Source organism: Dreissena polymorpha, chromosome 5 (assembly GCF_020536995.1).
Source record: "Dreissena polymorpha isolate Duluth1 chromosome 5, UMN_Dpol_1.0, whole genome shotgun sequence".
Lineage (NCBI taxonomy): Eukaryota > Metazoa > Mollusca > Bivalvia > Myida > Dreissenidae > Dreissena > Dreissena polymorpha.
Genome location: NC_068359.1, coordinates 43,578,439 through 43,599,664, shown reverse-complemented (window position 1 = coordinate 43,599,664; position 21,226 = coordinate 43,578,439). Strand labels below are relative to the sequence as shown.

At 35.7% G+C, this 21,226-nt stretch overlaps 1 protein-coding gene across 2 annotated transcripts; it reads right to left on the bottom strand.

The window, feature by feature from the left end:
* Positions 1-331: 331 nt before the first annotated feature.
* LOC127832350 (mitochondrial import inner membrane translocase subunit Tim17-B-like) lies at positions 332-20,911 on the bottom strand. 2 transcript variants are annotated; one of them, XM_052357774.1, is made up of 7 exons: positions 20,766-20,911; positions 12,339-12,438; positions 9,762-9,819; positions 6,965-7,093; positions 5,145-5,180; positions 4,054-4,128; positions 332-2,227 (listed from the first exon to the last, which is right to left on the bottom strand). In XM_052357774.1, exons 1-7 carry the CDS (start codon positions 20,789-20,791, stop codon positions 2,118-2,120), a joined length of 534 nt encoding a protein of 177 aa, XP_052213734.1. In that variant the 5' UTR covers positions 20,792-20,911; the 3' UTR covers positions 332-2,117. The 2 variants fall into 2 exon arrangements, with proteins under 2 accessions (XP_052213734.1, XP_052213735.1); XM_052357775.1 differs by lacking the exon at positions 20,766-20,911 and adding an exon at positions 14,564-14,592.
* Positions 20,912-21,226: the final 315 nt, after the last annotated feature.

The following is a 21,226-nucleotide window of genomic DNA, read 5'->3' as shown; positions in this document are numbered from 1 at the left end:
GTATCAAGCCAAATTGTCAATTGGTTGACTAGTTATTGATCGGAAACGATTTTCACATTTAGTGTGAGAGTGACCTTGACCTTTGACGGGTCATCTACTGTCCAAGTCCAATTCATGTGAAGTTTCAAGCCAATCGGTTAATTCGTTGACAAGTTTTGATCAGAAACGAACTGGTCCACCTACATCTTCCGACATCTACCAACGGACAGCCAGCAAAACAATATACCCCTTCTTCTTCGAAGAGGGGCATAAAAATGCATAGGACAGCAGGCAGATGCAATATAATGCAGTGGGTGGGTAAATCTTGGGAAGATCTGTTAAATGTCAATGATCTACTTCTATTTATTTTATTTTGTCAAATTTACATCATTCAACAACAAAAAAATGAAAATGCTAACAATTGTAATAATTTTATTTATTTTTATTTTTTTCAGTATTTTTTTGTTCAACAACGAATAAATCGTTCATGGATGAAATATTTTACAAAAATCAAAATGCTTGACATTGCAAAATACATAAACCCACATAAATTATTACTTAATTTTTTTCTATATTTAGAAATTAAACATTTATAACTGTTGAAAAAAGGGCTTTATAAGAATCAATGGAAAATATTTGTTTTTTATTATATTTTTAAGAGACAGCACAATTTATGTACATAATAGCTAATGAAGAGCTTCAGTAAAATGTTCGTTAAACAAAGGCTGCAGCAATCTTTAGAAATCAACAATTTATTAGCACATGCAGCCACAACAATATAATATCACAAAACATAGTGCTGCACAAATGTCACTCTTCTTTCAGGACACTATGTTACAGATCTGCTTTATAAAAATAGTGACTCATTCTGCACATAGATTCTCATTAGAAGCTTCGAGATTTTCGAATCAAGTAATTAACTTTTTTTGTTAAGTACAATTCAACATTTTTATGAAGGTAAACAATTAAATAAAGCTTTAAGTAACACTCCTAAAATACTTTTAAAAGAAACAAACTTTGAAGAAAAGGTTTGAAACCAAAATAAAAAAAACTGCATTGAGATTGATCAAACACAACTTGGTAATTATATTTAGTTTCATTTCAATGTATGGTAACAGATTGTGATGGTTGTTGAAAGTGTTTAAGTATTTCTTGTGAATAAAATAGTTTTCAGTGAAATAACATTTATGTTCAGATGCTCTTTTAAATGTGTTGAATAATTTTTGATGGATTGGATCTTAATTGAGTTTTCTACACAAAAATGGTCTGCAGTAAATTCTTTTTTTCACCTATTGTAATTTGTGTCATAAGACATAAACTTGTTTCATAAATAAAAACATCCATAACCTATCAAAAGAAACTAAGAAAACATCTCAAAAGACATAAGTTATTAAAGAACTATAGAAAACATTCTTAACGTGTTAACAGTCATGATCATTGTAACAACACATTTTAACAAATAACTGACCATGAAGCTGTTGGACATGTGACTTGTACACATGTATATGTTAGTATATTCCCTAGTCGCAACTTGAGGGAATTCTACCGTAAGGCAAACATTTGCAACTAGGCGATGTATCTTCAACAAAACTCTAGCAAATCAGTGTAGTGTCACACAGTAGTAAACAGCAGAAACCTTCATTATTAATAAGATGCCATCTGTGTTAAAATAAAAGATATCTATAACAATTCACTTCTACACAATCATTTAAATAATATGTGAACCAATCAATGCCACTTTGTCAGCATCCTGTGTTCAGCTGAAAGCCATAAGCAAGTAATTAAAATTTCTCAGTCACATTCTAGCATTTTAAGCCAATATTGGCACAATTTTCCAGCTTGTGCAGCCATTTGGTAGACCAGTGGAAATCGTTATTGTTATGTTCATATTACTTAAATATTATTCATGATAATGCAACAAAAAAGCTGTTACATGTATCTACCAGTTCAATTTGACTTTAAACAGATCTTCAGATCACATTTCAAATTGCAACTCAAAGAAAAGGCTGTACACAAAATACGAGATGAAACATGAGGTTATGAAACAACTGTGATGAAATATCCTTATTCAGGGGAGGCCGCTCTCCATATGAGTCACTTCAAGTCTCTGAACCAGGTCTGCTAGAGTTGTCCCCCTGTCATTGATAGGTGGGCTGAGGCATTCCAAATCCTCCAAAGCCTCCGGTCGTCCCTGCTCCGCCCTGAGGTTTCTGTGGCAACTGTGAGGGGTCTTCCATTAACATGTTGGCTGAAACAGAGCAAGGCCAAATGATGAATATGCTTGATAATTAACAACAGGGCCTAATACTGCTTTTTTAGAAATATTTGCAGCTTTTTATAATTTTGGAAAACATACTTCTCGAAATTGGTTTGATTTTGAGGTTTGGCAATTGATTATGATAAGCCTGATCAATTAATTACTGTTCCACATCTTCTGAATGACCTTGAAGCACGAACTTGACCCTGAGCTGGCATGACTGAATATTGCCTTTTGCACATGGTCTCAAAGCCCTAAACATATGAGGCATGTTTCATGAAAATAGGTCAAACAGGATAAGAGATATGGAGCAACCAATAAAATTGCTACAGAGAAACTGACATAAAGACAGAAAGCATTCCTATAACCACCAATCACTTTGCCACTGGATTAATAATTAATGAGCTTAAAGCCTCTATAACGCTCAAAATAAATGAAAATTTCGTAAAGTATTTCGCTAAACAAGGGCTGTTTGTAAAACATGCATGCCCCCCATATGGGCTGTCAGTTGTAGTAGCAGCCATTGTGTGAATACTTTTTTTGTCACTGTGACTTTGACCTTGTGACCTGAAAATCAATAGGGGTCATCTGCCAGTCATGATCAATGTACCTATGAAGTTTCATGATCCTAGGCGTAAGCTTTCTTGAGTTATCATCCGGAAACCATTTACTGTGTCGAGTCGCCTTGACATTTTGACCTAGTGACCTGAAAATCAATAGGGGTCATCTGCGAGTCATGATCCATGTACCAATGAAGTTTCATGATCCTAGGCGTAAGCGTTCTTGAGTTATTATCCGGAAACCATTTTTCTGTGTTGAGTCACCATACCTTGACGTTTGACCTAATGACCTGAAAATCTATAGGGGTCATCTGCGAGTCATGATCAATTTACCTATGAAGATTCATGATCCTAGGCGTTAGCGTTCTTGAGTTATCATCCGGAAACCATTTTAATGGTTCAAGTAGTGACCTTGACCTTTGACCTAGTGACCTGAAAATCAATAGGGGTCATCTGCGAGTCATGATCAATGTACCTATGAAGTTTAGTGATCCTAGGCTTAAGCGTTCTTGAGTTATCATCTGGAAACCATTCGGTGGACGGACCGATGGACCGACCGACATGTGCAAAACAATATACCCCCTCTTCTTCGAAGGGGGGCATAATAAAGTGTTCCTTTTAGCAATAGCCACAATTTCAAAATAGATGTGGTATGATAACATAAATTTTTGTAGATAAAAAAGCTCGCTTTATTCATTTGTGACACAATTAATTCCATTTTAATTTCCCACAAATATATCTATTCATACGACACACGAACACTAAAATAGTAACATGTTAGTGTTCATATGTTGTATAAATAGATATCGTTGTGGGAAATTTAAATGGAATTAAATATGCAAAACAATAATAAAAACAAGCATTTTGTATCTACAAACATCTATTTTACCAGACCAAATCTGCCGTTGAAATTTCGGCAATTGCCATATGGAACACTGATTTTTAATTGTTTAACTTTATATTACGAAATATTGTACAAAATTATTGTTGATTTTGAGTAGTAATAGGGCTTTAAGTTGGTTCCCTTCATTTTCAATAGATATGAGTGTGCCCAAGTTACATCAGTGTAATGGTACAAACAGAAATTTAGTGGGAAACACTTTCATCAACTCAACTCAATTCTTGTAAAACATTATGTAAAAGAGGCTATAATTCAAACCAAACATAAGTCAATGGCTGTTCAGAGGGTAAAGCATAAAAATTAAATAAATAGCGAAACAATACAGCGCCATGTTACAGAATGAGAACCATATTTACATGGGTTAAAGCTTTCTGCTGTTGATCTCGTGAGTAAAATACCAACACCCTCTATCATGGCCAGCAGCACTCCACCTGTAAACAGACAAGTGTCATTGGGTGGTATTAGAATTGAACAAGAAACATGGCAAACCACACGCAACCAGATTTTTAACATTTTTTAAGTTAGTAATTAAAAAAAAAAAATTACAATCCCAAGCTGAGTCTGCATGTAAACTACCTATACAAACAATTTGAACACAATAGCTCCCTCCAAACTCAAAGCAAACTTGACATTGATCTAAAATGAAATCCTACGCTAGCGTGCATGTAAGCAACTGCCATTCAACATTTCAGAACAATATCTGCATACAAACTTAAGCCATCAATCAAACACATTTTTATCTATTTTTAGTAACAATGACCTTGACATTGACCCCAGTGGTCCCACATGGAATCTCAAGCCAAACACCATCTTTCTGTTGTTAGTAACAGTGACCTTTAGTAACTGGCACTAATGCAAGTCAAAAATAGGTCTGTGTGTATGCTACACACACAATTTTAGTGCAATTCTCTATCAAAACTGAAGTCTTGTGCATATGACTTCGTTCTACTCTTAGTGATAGTGACCTTGACCTTAAATGTTCAGTGCATCACCTCAAATTATTGAGCAAATACTTTTTTCAATGTTTAGTAGGAGCGACCTTGCACGGACAAGCCCAAATTATGCTTCCAAGTAAGGTCTTAAACTAACAATTTGCTTGTACATGTATCTTATGTCATAACACTAAAACCACAAATTCTATAAGTTAAAGTTTTATGAGAACTTCATAAAAAGGGGACCATAAAAACGTCAACATAAGGTGTAATGTTACCAAAATCCAACATGAGCTGCATTTCATTACATTACAAGTGTTTTGAAAACAATATGATTACGTGAAGCGTTATTTGCTGGAACCCATGAAATCGAACAGACCAACAAGCTAACTTCTACATACCCTTGCCCTGTTAGTGGGACATTTTAATCAGTTAAAACTATCGTTAGAATTAAGATAAAATATGTGTATAACAAAGATAATTTTATAAAGCTTATAAAGCTAATGTTAACTCACCAATGACTGCCGAAACTAGACAGGCTCCTACACCATCTGTGAACATAGGATGTGAATTTAAATATTCTCAACACACAAATCTATTGACAATAGTAAACATCTTTATCATGGCTTACCTTATGTCTCTTTTGTTGGCCAAATGTATCTCATATACAAATGATTACATAATTTTAAAATCGTCTTTGCTATTAAGGGGGGGGGGGATGAAAAAGATGTAGCCTAATAGGGTTTTCTTTGGCTATAATTTCTGACCATTGGCTTTTTAAGAGAATTTTTGAATAAGCCCTGACAAATAATTATATACAAAATCCAAACAGCCAAAAAAAAGCTAAAAATCATGGGAAACAACAACCATGTTCATCTAAACTCCATTTTCAAATCTTAATTGTTCTTAATGTTTTATTAAATAAATAGATCAAGCAGACCTTCCAACTATTTTGTCTTTATGTAAGAAGTCAGGGGTTCCGCTGTCGATCGCCATTGGCGCCAAATGGCGCTAAAATTTTAAATGTGGCTCCAATTTTTTAAAAGTGGCGAATTCAAAAAATCGGTAAAATCCTATCCGAAAATGTACTGCGAGTCGAAAGCACGCGACTGAGCATTAGCGGCCAGCGTCTGTCAGTTGTAAATATTGATTTACGACGATGTAAGCGACCTACAGTGCAGAGTGCATTAGAAATCACCGAAGCGTGTAAGTGTTACAAACGGTGTTTTTACTGCTATTGTCAAGTTTTATGGGGGTTATTATCGGATTAACGGCTCCTTTATGATATTGAGCAATAAGTTAAGTAACACGGGGACAAACTGTCACGACGATCAATAATTATAATGATTATTAGGGCCGCTATTTCTTTGTTAAAATCAAAACCATGGGGCTGGCAAAAGCATTTAATTTCTCCACATCAACAAATAAAAACTTGTTTCAACAGGTATTTGTGAGCATTTTTTTTTAATAGATTCATTATTGTAATTTTCTGGGAAGGATATAAATTGATTAAGATAACAACAATTTCTGAATTAAATTTAAAACATTCACTCGATGTACTATATTTCGGATATGTTAAATTCGGACATTTAAAGATAGGGACATTTATGTGTTGGTTTGATGTTTATAGTTTGTAAAAATATGTTTTATGTTATTTCAGGCAACTAGAATGGATTGTGGCAATTATCTGGGCCTTTCTGTCAGGAAAAAGGCGTGAACAACAGTCATTTAATTGAACCTGGAAATCATCCACCACTAACAGAAAACTTGTTAACAACAGAAGCTGATGTATATCATGTCCAAATGACCAAATATAACTGTTAAATAATTTGAAGTGAGATGCTTTATTTTCTGATTCCCTTTCAAATGATGAACATTGGTGTGATTTTATGTTTAAATAATTAATTTCGAAACATTTATGCAGCATACTGTTTCATACATTGATGTTAACATTATTATATTATTTTGGTTATCTGTGTTTTTTATCAAGTTGAAAAAAATGTTATTTATATACAAATAAAGCTTATTAAGACTTATGAAGGTACTTATTTTTTTTTTAATGAAATAACATACTTTTTAAAGTGATAATATAGTCAATGACGTTAATGTAGTAAGGTTTCTTAAAATGATTGTTCTTATTAAGGTGGAATAACCGACAGTATTCACGCCGGGGAAAAGTGGCGACAACTTTTTTTGGGCCAGTGGAACCCCTGGAAGTGCTTTTAGGGTATTTAAAAGGAAATTTAAAAGACTGCTTAATTAAATAGATAAAAACAAATGTTTCATTTAGAAGCCATTAAATGTATTGCTGTTTAAATTAAGCCTGTGTTCTTACTTCTGACAGCTAACACTCCGCCTGTGATGGCACCACTGGCAATAGAGTTCCAGGGGTCTTCTTTGTTTCGTATCTTTACTAGTGTACATTCTGTCATAGCAAAACAGCAACCCCATACTGCAAAATTGCCTGCAATGGACAGTAAAAACCATGCAGAGTTTAAAGGAAACCCATACCATACTGAAAATCATATGTCTGTGGTTATAAACACACAGAGCTTAAACTAAAGGCAACCATACCATAATGAAAATCATATGTCTATAGTTATAAACACACAGAGTTTAAACTAAAGGCAACCATACCATAATGAAAATCATATGTCTAGAGTTATAAACACACAGAGTTTAAACTTAGGGCAACCATACCATAATGAAAATCATATGGCTATAGTTATAAACACACAGAGTTTAAACTAAAGGCAACCATACCATAATGAAAATCATATGGCTATAATTATAAAAACACAGAGTTTAAACTAAAGGCAACCATACCATAATGAAAATCATATGGCTATAGTTATAAACACACAGAGTTTAAACTAAAGGCAACCATACCATAATGAAAATCATATGGCTATAGTTATAAACACACAGAGTTTAAACTAAAGGCAACCATACCATAATGAAAACCATATGTCTATAGTTATAAACACACAGAGTTTAAACTAAAGGCAACAATCAGGACTCGACACTAACGGTGGTCCGTTGACCCGGGGTCAGTAAAAAATAGGGAGGACCAGTGAAACTAGAAATTTGGTTGATCCGTCGGACAAGTTAAAAATCCTGGCCGGCTTATTGTGAAATACTGGTGGAAAGCCGTTTTCATCAATAAAACAACTTTATATGTTCATAATAAACCGATAATTTCATCATTATTTTATGGGCCGACTCGATACCGGGATGAAAAATAGCAACATATTGGAAATTCCAATTTTTCTAGATGCCCGGATGACAAAAACCTGTTGTCGGATCAACAAATCGATTTGCATTCCGCAAATGTCTCCGGACTTCGCCGTGATAGATACACAAATTAACATAAAATTCGAAGCGTTCAGATTGAGAAATTAACCAAATGGGTATTTATTATTTTGAAAAAACAGCAATAATCAGCATTTTATCGATCTTAGTACCATCAGACTATACTTTGTTTACCGTGCGAATTTACACTGGAGGGCGCTGAATAATGTTTTGATATTGCGGGAGAGTAAACGTGCGTATTTTTTGACAAGTTTTCACGATGTGGAATTTCATTCCGGGGGTGGTTGAACCTGTTACCTCTGCCTAAAACCCCTAAAACTTATGAAGAGAAGCTTGAAGTACAGCAAATATGAAAAGGACGAGAGATAGTTCAATAAATAGTATACCGGTAGTTGTCTTTTTAAAAATGCACAATACATTGTGGATAGTCCGGAAAATTAATTGAAATTTAGGTAAAATAACATAGATATTGTCGGACCACTTAAAATCTTGGAGGACCAGTAATTTCTGAAAGCTGGTGGTCCTTTGGGTCGGTAGGTAAAAAAGTTAGTGCCAAGCTCAACCATACCATAATGAAAATCATATGTCTATAGTTATAAACACACAGAGTTTAAACTAAAGGCAACCATACCATAATGAAAATCATATGTCTATAGTTATAAACACACAGAGTTTAAACTAAAGGCAACCATATCATAATGAAAATCATATGTCTACACGCAGATATAACTATAGTTTACTGAACATTGTAACCAAAATGTTGCTTAACATTTTTTTAAACAATTTTATGTATTCTTAAATATTTTTCCTGAAACCTCTTGAATTTTAAGGGACTTGTTATCAATTGCTAATACATATGGTTTTATTCAAAACAACAACAAAATAATCTTATTAGAGTACTTATTTAATGGTCGTCGAAACAACACTTCTTGCTATTGATGCTCAGAAAAGTATTGTGGGAGCGGGAAAATCATACTAGTAAGTAGTATTGATATTGTTATAAATTAAATGTACATGCAGTGCGGTGCAGCTAGACCCATGGTCCCTACTCATAACTAAAAAGTAGCCAGGTAAAATTCTCACCAAAGTATTTGTATGAGTTATTTTGAATTCAATTGATATGCTGCATTCATTTGGCTATTTGTTTTAAATAATAACATCCATATATTTTTTCTGCAGATAATATATATACGTGAAATGCAGGAATATGAATTGTTCCAATTTGATCAGCCACCAAAATTCTGGCTAATAGATATCTTGTATTCAATATAAAATATAATTGGGCTAGGAGCTATACATACAATTTAGATCATTATTTAACATGAAAATTTAGGCAAGTGCTCTAAAAAATCTGAGTGAAGACTTTTTTCTGTGTTTTTATCACCATTTTAGGACTGGAGCCAGGGCCCTTTGGATATGGATTTTTTTTTTATTTGGTGCAGTTTATTTTGATAACAAATACTTTAAAATTGAGAGAAAGAATTACCAATAGAGTTGGAAAGGGAAATTAACTTAATAATAATTGCAATTTTACAAAAAAGGCCATTTAATCTACATTACTATGCATTAGATTTGAATTATCATTCTGCTATTATAGTCAATATATTACATTTTATGTATGAAGAAGGTAATGTGTGAATAGAACGGTCATTTCCCCTGATTCTCTGATTTCACAGCAGATCAAACATTCAATATAACTGTAAATGAGACAGCACTTTTGATGGACTACCTTAAACTGACTTAAACATTTCTCTTTATGGCAACAAATGACAGTATAGAGCAGACATATCAGTTTCACATGGTAACGATGGAACACTTACCTCCAGTTATAGGTGCCTTCATTTGCATATTTCGTATACTGCCATACAATTTCTTGCCCTGAAGATGACACGAACATCCAACATAAATTTCAATCCAAATGTCCAGATTTGCCTAATAAAATAATCTGTCATGTCATTATATGATTACATGTATATATATGTATGTTTAAGCCCAACTAAGGCATTTCAAAGTCATCGGCAGATAGAAATGATTTAAATACTGCTTTCAAGAACTTATAAATGCATTATTCTATAATTACTATACATATTCATATAATATATAACTTATTTTATATTTATTCGACATTTAATATTTTAAAAGTATACTCTTTAAATATCCTCTCAACATGTTTTAATAATAAGCATTTAGACACTGAAGCAGTACAAGACAACTGGGCTTAATACATGTGCATCAGTCTGCACAGGCTAATCAGGGACAACCCTTTCCACCTACACTGGATTATTGTTTAGAAGAGATCTCCTTTGAACCAAAAATTGTATACAAGAGGGTCAAGATGGCCCTAGTTCGCTCACCTGAGAGGAGTCGTTTCATTCAATCTTTACCAAATGTCAAACTTGACTTAGATATTGTCCAAACAAACATCCTGGTCAAGTTTCATCATTATTTCATCTGCGAGTCATGATCAATTTACCTATGAAGTTTCATGATCCTAGGCATAAGCATTCTTTGAGATATCATCCAAAAACCATTTTTCTAAGTTTAGTCACCGTGACCTTGACAGCCATTGTGTGAATACGTTTTTTGGCACTGTGACCTTGACCTTTGACCTAGTGACCTGAAAATCAATAGGGGTTATCTGCGAGTCATGATCAATGTATCTATGAAGTTTCATGATCCTAGGCATAAGCGTTCTTGAGTTATCATCCAGAAACCATTTTACTATTTCAGGTCACCATTACCTTGACCTGTGACCTAGTGACCTGAAAATCAATAGGGGTCATCTGCGAGTCATGATCAATGTACCTAGTAAGTTTCATGATCCTAGGCCTAAGCTTTCTTGAGTTATCATCCGGAAACCATTTTACTATTTCGGGTCATCGTGACCTTGACCTTTGACCTAGTGACCTGAAAATCAATAGGGGTTATATGCGAGTCATGATCAATGTATCTACATGTATGAAGTTTCATGATCCTAGGCATAAGCGTTATTGAGTTATCATCCGGAAACCATTTTACTGCCTTGGGTCACTGTGACCTTGACCTTTGACCAAGTGACCTGAAAATCAATAGGGGTCATTTGCAAGTCATGATCAATGTATCTATGAAGTTTCATAATTCTAGGCATAAGCGTTCTTGAGTTATCATCCGGAAACCATTTTACTATTTTGGGTCATCGTGACCTTGACCTTTGACCTAGTGACCTGAAAATCAATAGGGGTTATCTGCGAGTCATGATCAATGTACCTATGAAGTTTCATGATCCTTGGCATAAGCGCTCTTGAGTTATCATCCGGAAACCATATGGTGGAAGGACGGACCGACATGAGCAAAACAATATACCCCCTCTTCTTCGAAAGGGGGGGGGGGGCATAATGAGAAAACTGCCCCCCTCCCAGCAGCCATGTTATTCAACTGACCGGAACCATTTTTGAACTCGACTCTCGTATCAAGGAAACAAATGTTCCGAGCAAATTTCATGAAAATTGGGCCAAAAATGTGACTTCTACTGTGTTCACATGTTTTTACTACATGTATATACATATAGAGAAAAATGCCCCGCCTACTGGCGGCCATGTTTTTTCACCAATCAGACCATTTTCAAACTCGTCCGAGATATTAATAAAATCAATGTTTTGACCAACTTTCATGATGATTGGGCAAAAATTGTGACTTCTAGAGTGTTTACAAGGTTTCTCTATAGCCAAATAGGGAAAACTGCCACTATATACATATAGAGAAAAATGCCCCGCCCACTGGCGGCCATGTTTTTTCACCGATCTCGACCATTTTCGAACTCGTCCGAGAAATCAATTGAACCAATGTTTTGACCAACTTTCATGATGATTGGGATAAAATTGTGACTTCTAGAGTGTTTACAAGGTTTCTCTATAGCCAAATAAGGAAAAATGCCCCGCCCACTGGCGGCCATGTTTTTCAACGGATCAGAACCACTTTTGAACTCAACCAAGATATCATTAAGACAAACATTTTGACAAAGTAACATGAAGATTGGGCATAAAATGTGACTTCTACAGTGTTTACAAGGTTTTTCTTTTTTTTGACCTAGTGACCTAGTTTTTGACCAGGCACAACCCAGTTTCGAACATGGCCGAGATTTCATTGTTACAAAGCTTTTGACCAAGTTTCATGAAGATGGGACAAGAAATGTGGCCTCTAGAGTGTTTACGAGCAAATGTTTACGGACGGATGGACATATGATGGACAAAGACCGGTCAAAAAAGCTCACCTGAGCAATCAGGTGAGCTAAAAAGCAGAACATTTTATCCCTGATTAGCATACTGCACAGACTAATATGAGATGACCCTTTATGCACATGCACTAAGCCCCGTTTTCCCAGCATGAGGCTTAATTTGAGGTTTGTTATGTGTACTGACCTTTGCTGCTTCTCTGTAGCCCTTTATCAAATGAAATACACTGCCTCCTATTGCCCCCATTGAGAAGGCTCCCCCACAATCATCAACTATGCGATATGGACTGAAATAGCAACAGGAAAACATAGAAATTTATAGCAATTAAGTATTTCAATTGACTAAGAAAATCTTTTGTAAAATTACAATTAAATAACATAAATTTATATCAATCAAAGAATGACTCATTGAAAGTATGATTGTTCAAAATGATACATGAATATGCAATGTTCAAACGAATGAAGTGAGTTAACTAATTATGATATTGACTAAGTCACAATTAAGAAACAGGCAGGTACCAAGTTTCCTCAAATTATTGCTTGACACATAATTGTAGCTTTTGCATTTAAAGTTGAGTAATGTTTAATGTTTAAACATTTATATGTTAGCAGGACATTTCCTGAGATTTAAACAAGAGGGCCAAGATGGCCCTAGTTCGCTCACCTGAGAGGAGTCAGTTCATTCAATCTTTACCAAACGTTAAACTTGACCAAGATATTGTCCAGACAAACATCCTGGTCAAGTTTCATCATTATTGAACCAAAACTCTGGCATATGGAGTGATTTTGTTTTTGTAAGATTTGACCTGGTGGCCTATATTTTGTTATTCAACTGACCGGAACCATTTTCAAACTCAGCTCTCATATCAAAGAAACAAATTTTCTGACCAAATTTCATGAAAATTGGGCCAAAATGTGACTTCTAGAGTGTTCACATGTTTTCACTAAATACATATAGAGTAAAATGCCCCGCCCACTGGCGGCCATGTTTTTTAACCGATCTGGACCATTTTCGAACTCCTCCGAGATATCAATAAAACCAATGTTTTGACCAACTTTCATGATGATTGGGCAAAAATTGTGACTTCTAGAGTGTTTACAAGGTTTCTCTATAGCCAAATAAGGAAAACTGCCCCCCCCGGCAGCCATCTTATTGAACGAACAGGAACCATTTTCGAACTCTACTCTCATATCGAGAAACAAATGTTCTGACCAAATTTCATGAAAATTGGGCCAAAAATGTGACTTCTAGAGTGTTCACATGTTTTCACTATATACATATAGAGAAAAATGCCCCGCCCACTGGCAGCCATGTTTTTTCACCGATCTGGACCATTTTCGAACTCATCCGAGATATCAATTGAACCAATGTTTTGACCAACTTTCATGATGATTGGGCAAAAATTGTGAGTTCTAAGGTGTTTACAAGGTTTCTCTATAGCCAAATAAGGAAAACTGCCCCCCCCCCCACCGGCAGCCATGTTATTGAACTGACCAGAACCATTTTCGAATGCTACTCTCATATCAAGGAAACAAATGTTCTGACCAAATTTCATAAAAATTGGGCCAAAAAAGTGACATCTAGTCTTCTAGAGTGTTCATATGTTTTCACTATATACATATAGAGAGAATGCCCCGCCCACTGGCGGCCATGTTTTTTCACCGATCTGGACCATTTTCGACCTCGTCCGAGAAATCAATAAAACCAATGTTTTGACCAACTTTCATGATGATTGGGCTAAAATTGTGACTTCTAGAGTGTTTACAAGGTTTCTCTATAGCCAAATTAGGAAAACTGCCCCGCCCACTGGTGGCCATGTTTTTCAACGGACTGGAACCACTTTTGAACTCGACCAACATATTATTAAGACAAACATTTTGACAAAGTTACATGAAGATTGGGCATGAAATGTGACTTCTACAGTGTTTACAAGGTTTCTCTTTTTTTGACCTAGTGACCTAGTTTTTGACGCTGCACGACCCAGTTTCGAACTCGACCGAGATTACATTGGGACAAAGCTTCTGACCAAGTTTCATGAAGGTCGGACAATAAATGTGGCCTCTAGAGTGTTTACGAACAAATGTGGACAGACGGACAGACGACGGACAAAGACCGGTCACAAAAGCTCACCTGAGCAATCAGGTGAGCTAAAAAGATGCAATGTTATAATGCACACATGTCAGATAGATAACAAAGTTATAAGGTGTTCAAAACATCTACATGATAAATTCCATTTTGATTGATTTAATAAGAAAATTCTATGAACTTGACCATTATACTGTTTCATGATCCTAGGCTTAAGCTTTCTTGAGTTATCATCCAAAAACCATTTAACTGTGTCAAGTAACCGTGACCTTGACCTAGTGACCTGAAAGTCAATACATGTCATCTGCAAGTCATGATCAATGTACCTATGAAGTTTCATGATCCTAGGCATAGGCCTTCTTGAGTTATCATCTGGAAACCATTTTTCTCAGTTGAAACACCGTGACCTTGACCTTTGACCTAGTGACCTGAAAATCAATAGAGGTCATCTGCGAGTCATGATCAATGTACCTATGAAGTTTCATGATCCTAGGCGTAAGCGTTCTTGAGTTATCATTCTGAAACCATTTTTCTAAGTTGAGTCACCGTGACCTTGACCTATGACCTAGTGACCTGAAAATCAATAGGGGTCATCTGCAAGTCATGATCAATGTACCTATGAAGTTTCATGATCCTAAGCATAAGCGTTCTTGAGTTATCATCCGGAAACCATTTTACTATTTCGGGTCACCTTGACCTTTGACCTAGTGACCTCAAAATCAATAGGGGTCATCTGCAAGTCATGATCAATGTACCTATGAACTTTCATGATCTTAGGCATAAGCGTTCTTGAGCTTTCATCCGGAAACCATTTAACTGTTTCGGGTCACCGTGACCTTGACCTTTGATCAAGTGACCTGAAAATCAATAGGGGTCATCTGTGAGTCACGATCAATGTATCTATGAAGTTTCATGATCCTAGGCAAAAGCGTTCTTGAGTTATCATCCAGAAACCATTTTACTATTTCGGGTCACCGTGACCTTGACCTTTGACCTAGTGACCTCAAAATCAATAGGGGTCATCTGCGAGTCATGATCAATGTACCTATGAAGTTTCATGATCCTAGGCCTAAAAGTTCTTGACTTATCATTCGGAAACCATCTGGTGGACAGACATACGGACCGACATGAGCAAAACAATATAATCCCTCTTCTTCGAAAGGGGGGCATAAAAATGTTACTTCCATAGTGTTTGATCACAAGGTTTGACCGAAACCATTTTTGAACTCAACTCTCTTATCAAAGAAACAAATGTTCTGACCAAATTTTATGAAAATTGGGCCAAAAATGTGACTTCTACTGTGTTCACATGTTTTCACTCTATACATATAGAGAAAAAGGCGTATTTACGGCTGTACGGCCCTTATCTGGAGCTCTGTCAGTAGCTTCGAGACAATTGAAATATTTTAATTTCAGTTTAAACTTTTCTCGTTTATTTTAACTAAATTATATTGCGAATGATTTTCAATAGACATTTCCTCAAAATGAAGTTCAGATCGAACATGTTTTATCTCTATCGTTACGGTTTTTAGATGATTCATTATTGAATCAGTATATTGTAGACAGTACCGAGTAAACAGACAATCCGAACAAAACCGGATTTAGTGTTGGTTATTGTAAAAACATGCTTAGCAGGTATACTGACCTAAAGTATGCACTGTGAAGTTTAGACAGGGATTAACATGTCTGTATGCAACTCATTGCCGTTTTTTTTCTGTGAATTGGTATTTTTTTATTTAGTGGGAATCTTTTATTTTGAAATTGGGAAAAATGGTCTCATTGGGAATGGTGCCGTTCTACCGTACCAGCTTTAAATAGAGGAAAAAACGCTGTTTAGGCTGGCTTTAGTTTAGTCCATATAAACGGACTCCCAGAACCTTTGATAATTTTTGCTATGGCGGCTCTGGAAGTCCATATGCACTCCTTCATACAGATGGGTGCAGTTCACTCAACAGAGTTACAGATGTCGTTCGAGACAAATTAAGGAAAATAATGAATAAACTTCATAACCATGTTAAATTTGACTGAATGGAAACCTACGGATGTTATCCTTTGCAGGGCTCGCGCTGTCGTTCGCCATTTCAGCCATTTGCGAAAATATTGAGAAATTGGCTAAAAAAAATCTGATTTGCGAAAATGCTAAAATCTCGCAAATCTTCATTGAAATTATCCGCCATTTAAATCCAGACTGGTTTTCTATAGTTTTCTCTTTGTTTCAGTAAAAGTGTTCGCAAATTGAACAATAAACTAAAACCGGTCAGCACCAGAACATGAGACATCGCTTGACCTTATTGTTATTGAAGCGCACGTGGTAGCTGGCCAATCAATATTGAGTTCGCTCACACATACCCTTGGAATACACAGTTGATATTGTCGTCTGCCAACAATTTATCAGCTGATGGCAAACGTGGTATTTAAAGATAAACAAATGACAAGAGCAACAATAAATAATTTCCCAGCTGATCACTTTAGACCTGTCCATGGACTATCGATCTGAATTAAAGAATTATCATTAAATAATTAGTAATTTTTATGCTGATGATGTTACACCTTTCTGACGATTATCGACGTTATTGTTTGCAATAAAAGGTGATAATAAAGTTGTTTTACCCACAAGCTATGCTATTGTAAAGAAAAATGTCAACCAAATGGTATATTTATTACGTATTTGCTAGGCTACAGATTTTCTTTTTCTGCAATCAAACGATATGCAAAATTTATTTCAAGTGCAGAACGCGTACAATTTTTCGGACTGTCGTTTTCGGAAACATTATTTTTCGCTGATTTAAATTTATTTTCGGAGTTCTTAATAGAAGAAATAGAATGCCGAATACACATGCGGTAATACAGACGATGATGTTTATATCATTTAGAATTGTATTCACTTGAAATTGCAATTGGAAAGACTATAATAAAGAACAATTTGTAAGTCTCTGGGTGGGGTGGGTGGCTTTGCTCTTTATTCCTGTTGGGTTCCTGGTTCTAAGACCTCCGGCCTAATTTTCAGGATTTCAAATTTAGGACAACATACTCCACTGTTAAGTGTACATGTACACATTAATTTATGTTTGTACTTTGAAGAGTACCATAATAATTATTTCTATATTGAAAACTGCATGTTATATTATATGTGATATGCCCTTGTCATAAAAAGAAAAATGAACAAGTTGATAGTATATATTATTATTTCAAAACCACTTTTCGCGCGCCGAAAAACGAAATCTGGTCGGCTCTAAGAAATTTTGGGCCAGCGCTAGCCCTGCTTTGCATGCATCCCATTAAAACACGACGATGTTTAAACACACTTTTCTTGCCGACATTGTTATGTTTAAATTTGAAACAGTGTATTCTGTATCGAATACCACATCGTTATTAACTTTTTGGCTCCAACACATAACGCAACGTACAAAGTATTGGTGTAATGTGACCTGACCTATATTGGGTCAATTTTCCAATATGGCGGATACAGCGTACAAAACAAAACCTTAGTCAATACAAATCAATTATTTCTTGCTTTAATGGTACCATTTGGATAAGTTTGTGGTTTAGATAGGTAAATTTTAATAAGCTCTTGCAGATTCAGTGTTCATTAACCTTTGAATTGTTGAAAACAGTTTGCACCCATGGACAAGAGAGAGCGCAATGCAACTCTCAGCCTAAGCTGAGAGTTGAATTATTGCAACTAGCTTTAGTTGGGTTGGGTAAAGCGATACACGTAAGTCGTAATTGACACAGGATTGTAAATGGGCTTTAACATTTTTTGGTGAAGTCATTATCGCTTTGATCTTTAGAATGGGTAGTTGCAGAAACTGCAAAAATATTGAGTTCTGAAGAATTAAAATATTGACCTGTTTTTGATCAGCAGGTGACTGTGTCAAAACTTTTTCCTCATAACAACTTCATGTTTGGGAACATTACATCACACGATTTCATGCGATCTCTATAAACACAACTCAAAAAGAACCCACGACTCAACAAGAACCTACCATGTCAGGGGTTTTTTTTACTAAGAAAGTGACGCCGATATTCGGCGTCTTCCCCTACCAGAATTTTTCCCCTAAAAATACCATTTCCCCTCCAAAAATTTAATTTTTCACCAAAATATAATATTTTACCCTCAAAGAAATGTTGTTTTTTTTCTTTTGGGAAGTCGACACTTATCCTGTACAATGATCTCGCTCTCTTTCTCTCTCCCGACGAACACTCAAATCTGGGAATCCCAGTGATTCTATATATAGCTCTTAAGTTACGTCATGGAAACCGGGCAACTAATCGTATTAATCATCAGTGTTCTCCGTAAAAAACGGAGTAGCCAGCGGAAGTAACAGAGGAGCCGGCGATAATGCACACTGCATGCCGTGTTCACAAGCCGCGAAGCGGCGAGCGGGGTAGGTTCGGGAAGGGTATCCCCTCCGTTCAGGGGGGTATGGGGAAAAAATGCATTAATGGAGTGAAATGGTGATCTGGCGCATTTTAGGGTGTTTTTTTTTGGATTAAAATAATAAAGCATTTGTCATAGAAAATGAAATATTTATTTGAAATCTCTTAAATTTAAAAAATTCATTTTAATTGCAACTTTTTGTATTTCAACAATCTGAATCAGAGTTAGAGTCAGAGTCATGCGCTAGGTCAAGGGCTTGGTGTGCACGCTTATATTCAAATTCATAACTATTCTTTATACAAAGGCGTGTACAATTATCCATTGCTAATACACAGTATTAATTTGAAAAAAAAGCACGTTATATATCAAACGTGTCCGACACACGTATCTCATACAAATATTTATAAATATGACCGATTTTGTACTGGTATAAACAAAGCAACTCCACGTAGCAGCAGTTAATAAATGCAGAAGAACATCTACAAAGTCTACCGATTACATGCAAGGTGCTGAGTAATAAATGATTTCTGCTGAGTTATAAATGATTTCTCACATCAACTAATAAGTTTTGATCGTATATAATGGGTCTATTTATGGATTTTTCATTCTACCTTGAATTCGCCTACAAAAATCAGCCAGGGTTCTTTGACTTGTGTCTACTTGGCACTGTGTAAGTCTTTCTTTAGATGGAGGCATCGTGACGTCTGCTTCTAAACAACTATTTCAAACAAACGCTTTAAATACAGCGCATTCATTGGAAAATGACCGGTCGAAGGTTAAATTAGCCAGCCGTAAACTTACCGTAGTTAGCTAAAAATACCTCTGTGTTCGTAAATCTCCGCCATAAACCAGCGTGCAATAAAGCGGTGAAAAACTGTTACGTAAAGATACGAACTATCGATCGTTTATCCGTGCTTGTCTCTGCGCGAAAATAATGCGCATTAGAATATTAACTTCGAGCTAGTTTGTTTAAACACAAAAGCGAAAGTATGGCGTCACAATTTGTATAAACACAGGCGTTTTTGTGGCGTTTCGAATGTATATTTTTGAGAAAAGTAGCCGGCGCCTAGATTGTTAGTAACCGGTGAAATCGCCGGCCGCCGGTGCTTCCGGAGAACACTGAATCATGTGACTATTTTACTGGATTCCGGTCTATCGCGAGAAGGGTGTTTCGTCAATTAATTACCGGAAACCAGTCAAATTTTCATCTGGGTTATGTGAGTAAAACAGAAAAAAGTCTCACAATTGGCATTCTTACACGAACAAAATAAAACGTTCGGACTCGGAAAATATTAATTGCGTTGACGCATTTTTTAAGAATGAATCATCAAATATCGTTATAACCAAGCAGGATTCGGAGGTACATGTAATCAACATCGATTAATACTGTAGGATTATTGTGAAAGTGAAAGTAGACAATCGGCAGCTGCCGCACCTTTCCCTTCCAATACTGTAGCAGATCTAGATCGTCAACCCATTCATCATGAAATGGAAATCATAATATTGACATCGTTCCCCGGCCCCAGTTGAAAACATTTCCCATTATTAGATCTACACCTGCAACTTTATTTAGGACTTTGACTTTAATATCATACTTGTTCATGTGTTTAAGAACAAAAAGGTCAGAGACATGCCTCTTTTTCTAAAAAAAAACCTGAAGTCTGTAGGTGAGTTATAGACATTGAAATGAACAGTTTGTATTTTTTCCCCAAATATGTCTCTTTCGCGCTCGATTTTCCCCTTTTACCAAGCGTCCAGCGTCTTCCCCTTTTTCTAAAAAAAAACCCTGCATGTAGATTATGTAAGTTATTTCATCATTCATATTTTTTGTTATAGGAAATTTTATCTTTAGTATCATTTAATTCGATAATACTGTGGCACAAGCCCCGAAAACATAGCTTCTTTACGCTTCGCTTTATAATATAAAGCATTTCCACATCTGCACTGATACGGGCAACGATTTTCAGGATCCTACCCCACCCACTTTCTGTTATACAAATGACCTCCATATGTCAGAATGCGATAACAGGCACACTAACACAACAATTGTAAATTAAATTTCAAAAACTTTGAGAAGAAACCATATGGTATATTTCGCCACTCATGAATAAGTGATCGAATATGTTGTAGAAGGGATATAAACAAACCAAGGATCACGTGCGTATTCTTCCATTCCGAATTTGTGTTGATTTCTAAAAGGAACGGTTCGGTTCGATTTGAAATATCGTTGTCGACTAGCGGTTACGTATAACTAATTGTAATGAATTTTCTTCATGGTTGTAGACTATTGGTTTTAAATCACATCATATGCATACATACTTCTTTATAAAGGCGGTTTCAACTAGGCGTTTAAATTGTTGGAAATTTAGAGTAATAACTGTATCTTGACGATATGTTCGAGATAATTAGGTCTGAACACTCATTGTAGTCAAATTGAAATACATTTTTTATGCAGTGTGGTTAATGGAACTCACCTTTTCCAGAAACTGCTTATTTAACAAGAGCTGTCAGAGGACAGCGCGCTCGACTATTCGAGTGCTTGACAGTATAATGAAAGTCATCATGGAGAGGGGGGGGGGGATAATGTGGGTGTCTGATCATTTAATAG

Coding starts and splice junctions, on each gene's coding strand:
- LOC127832350 (XM_052357774.1), bottom strand. CDS start 20,791: ATGGAAGAATACGCACGTGATCCTTG. Junction 9,820..12,338: donor GCTACAGAGAAGCAGCAAAG/GTCAGTACACAT, acceptor TGTCATCTTCAG/GGCAAGAAATTGTATGGCAG. Junction 7,094..9,761: donor GAAGGCACCTATAACTGGAG/GTAAGTGTTCCA, acceptor TGTCCATTGCAG/GCAATTTTGCAGTATGGGGT.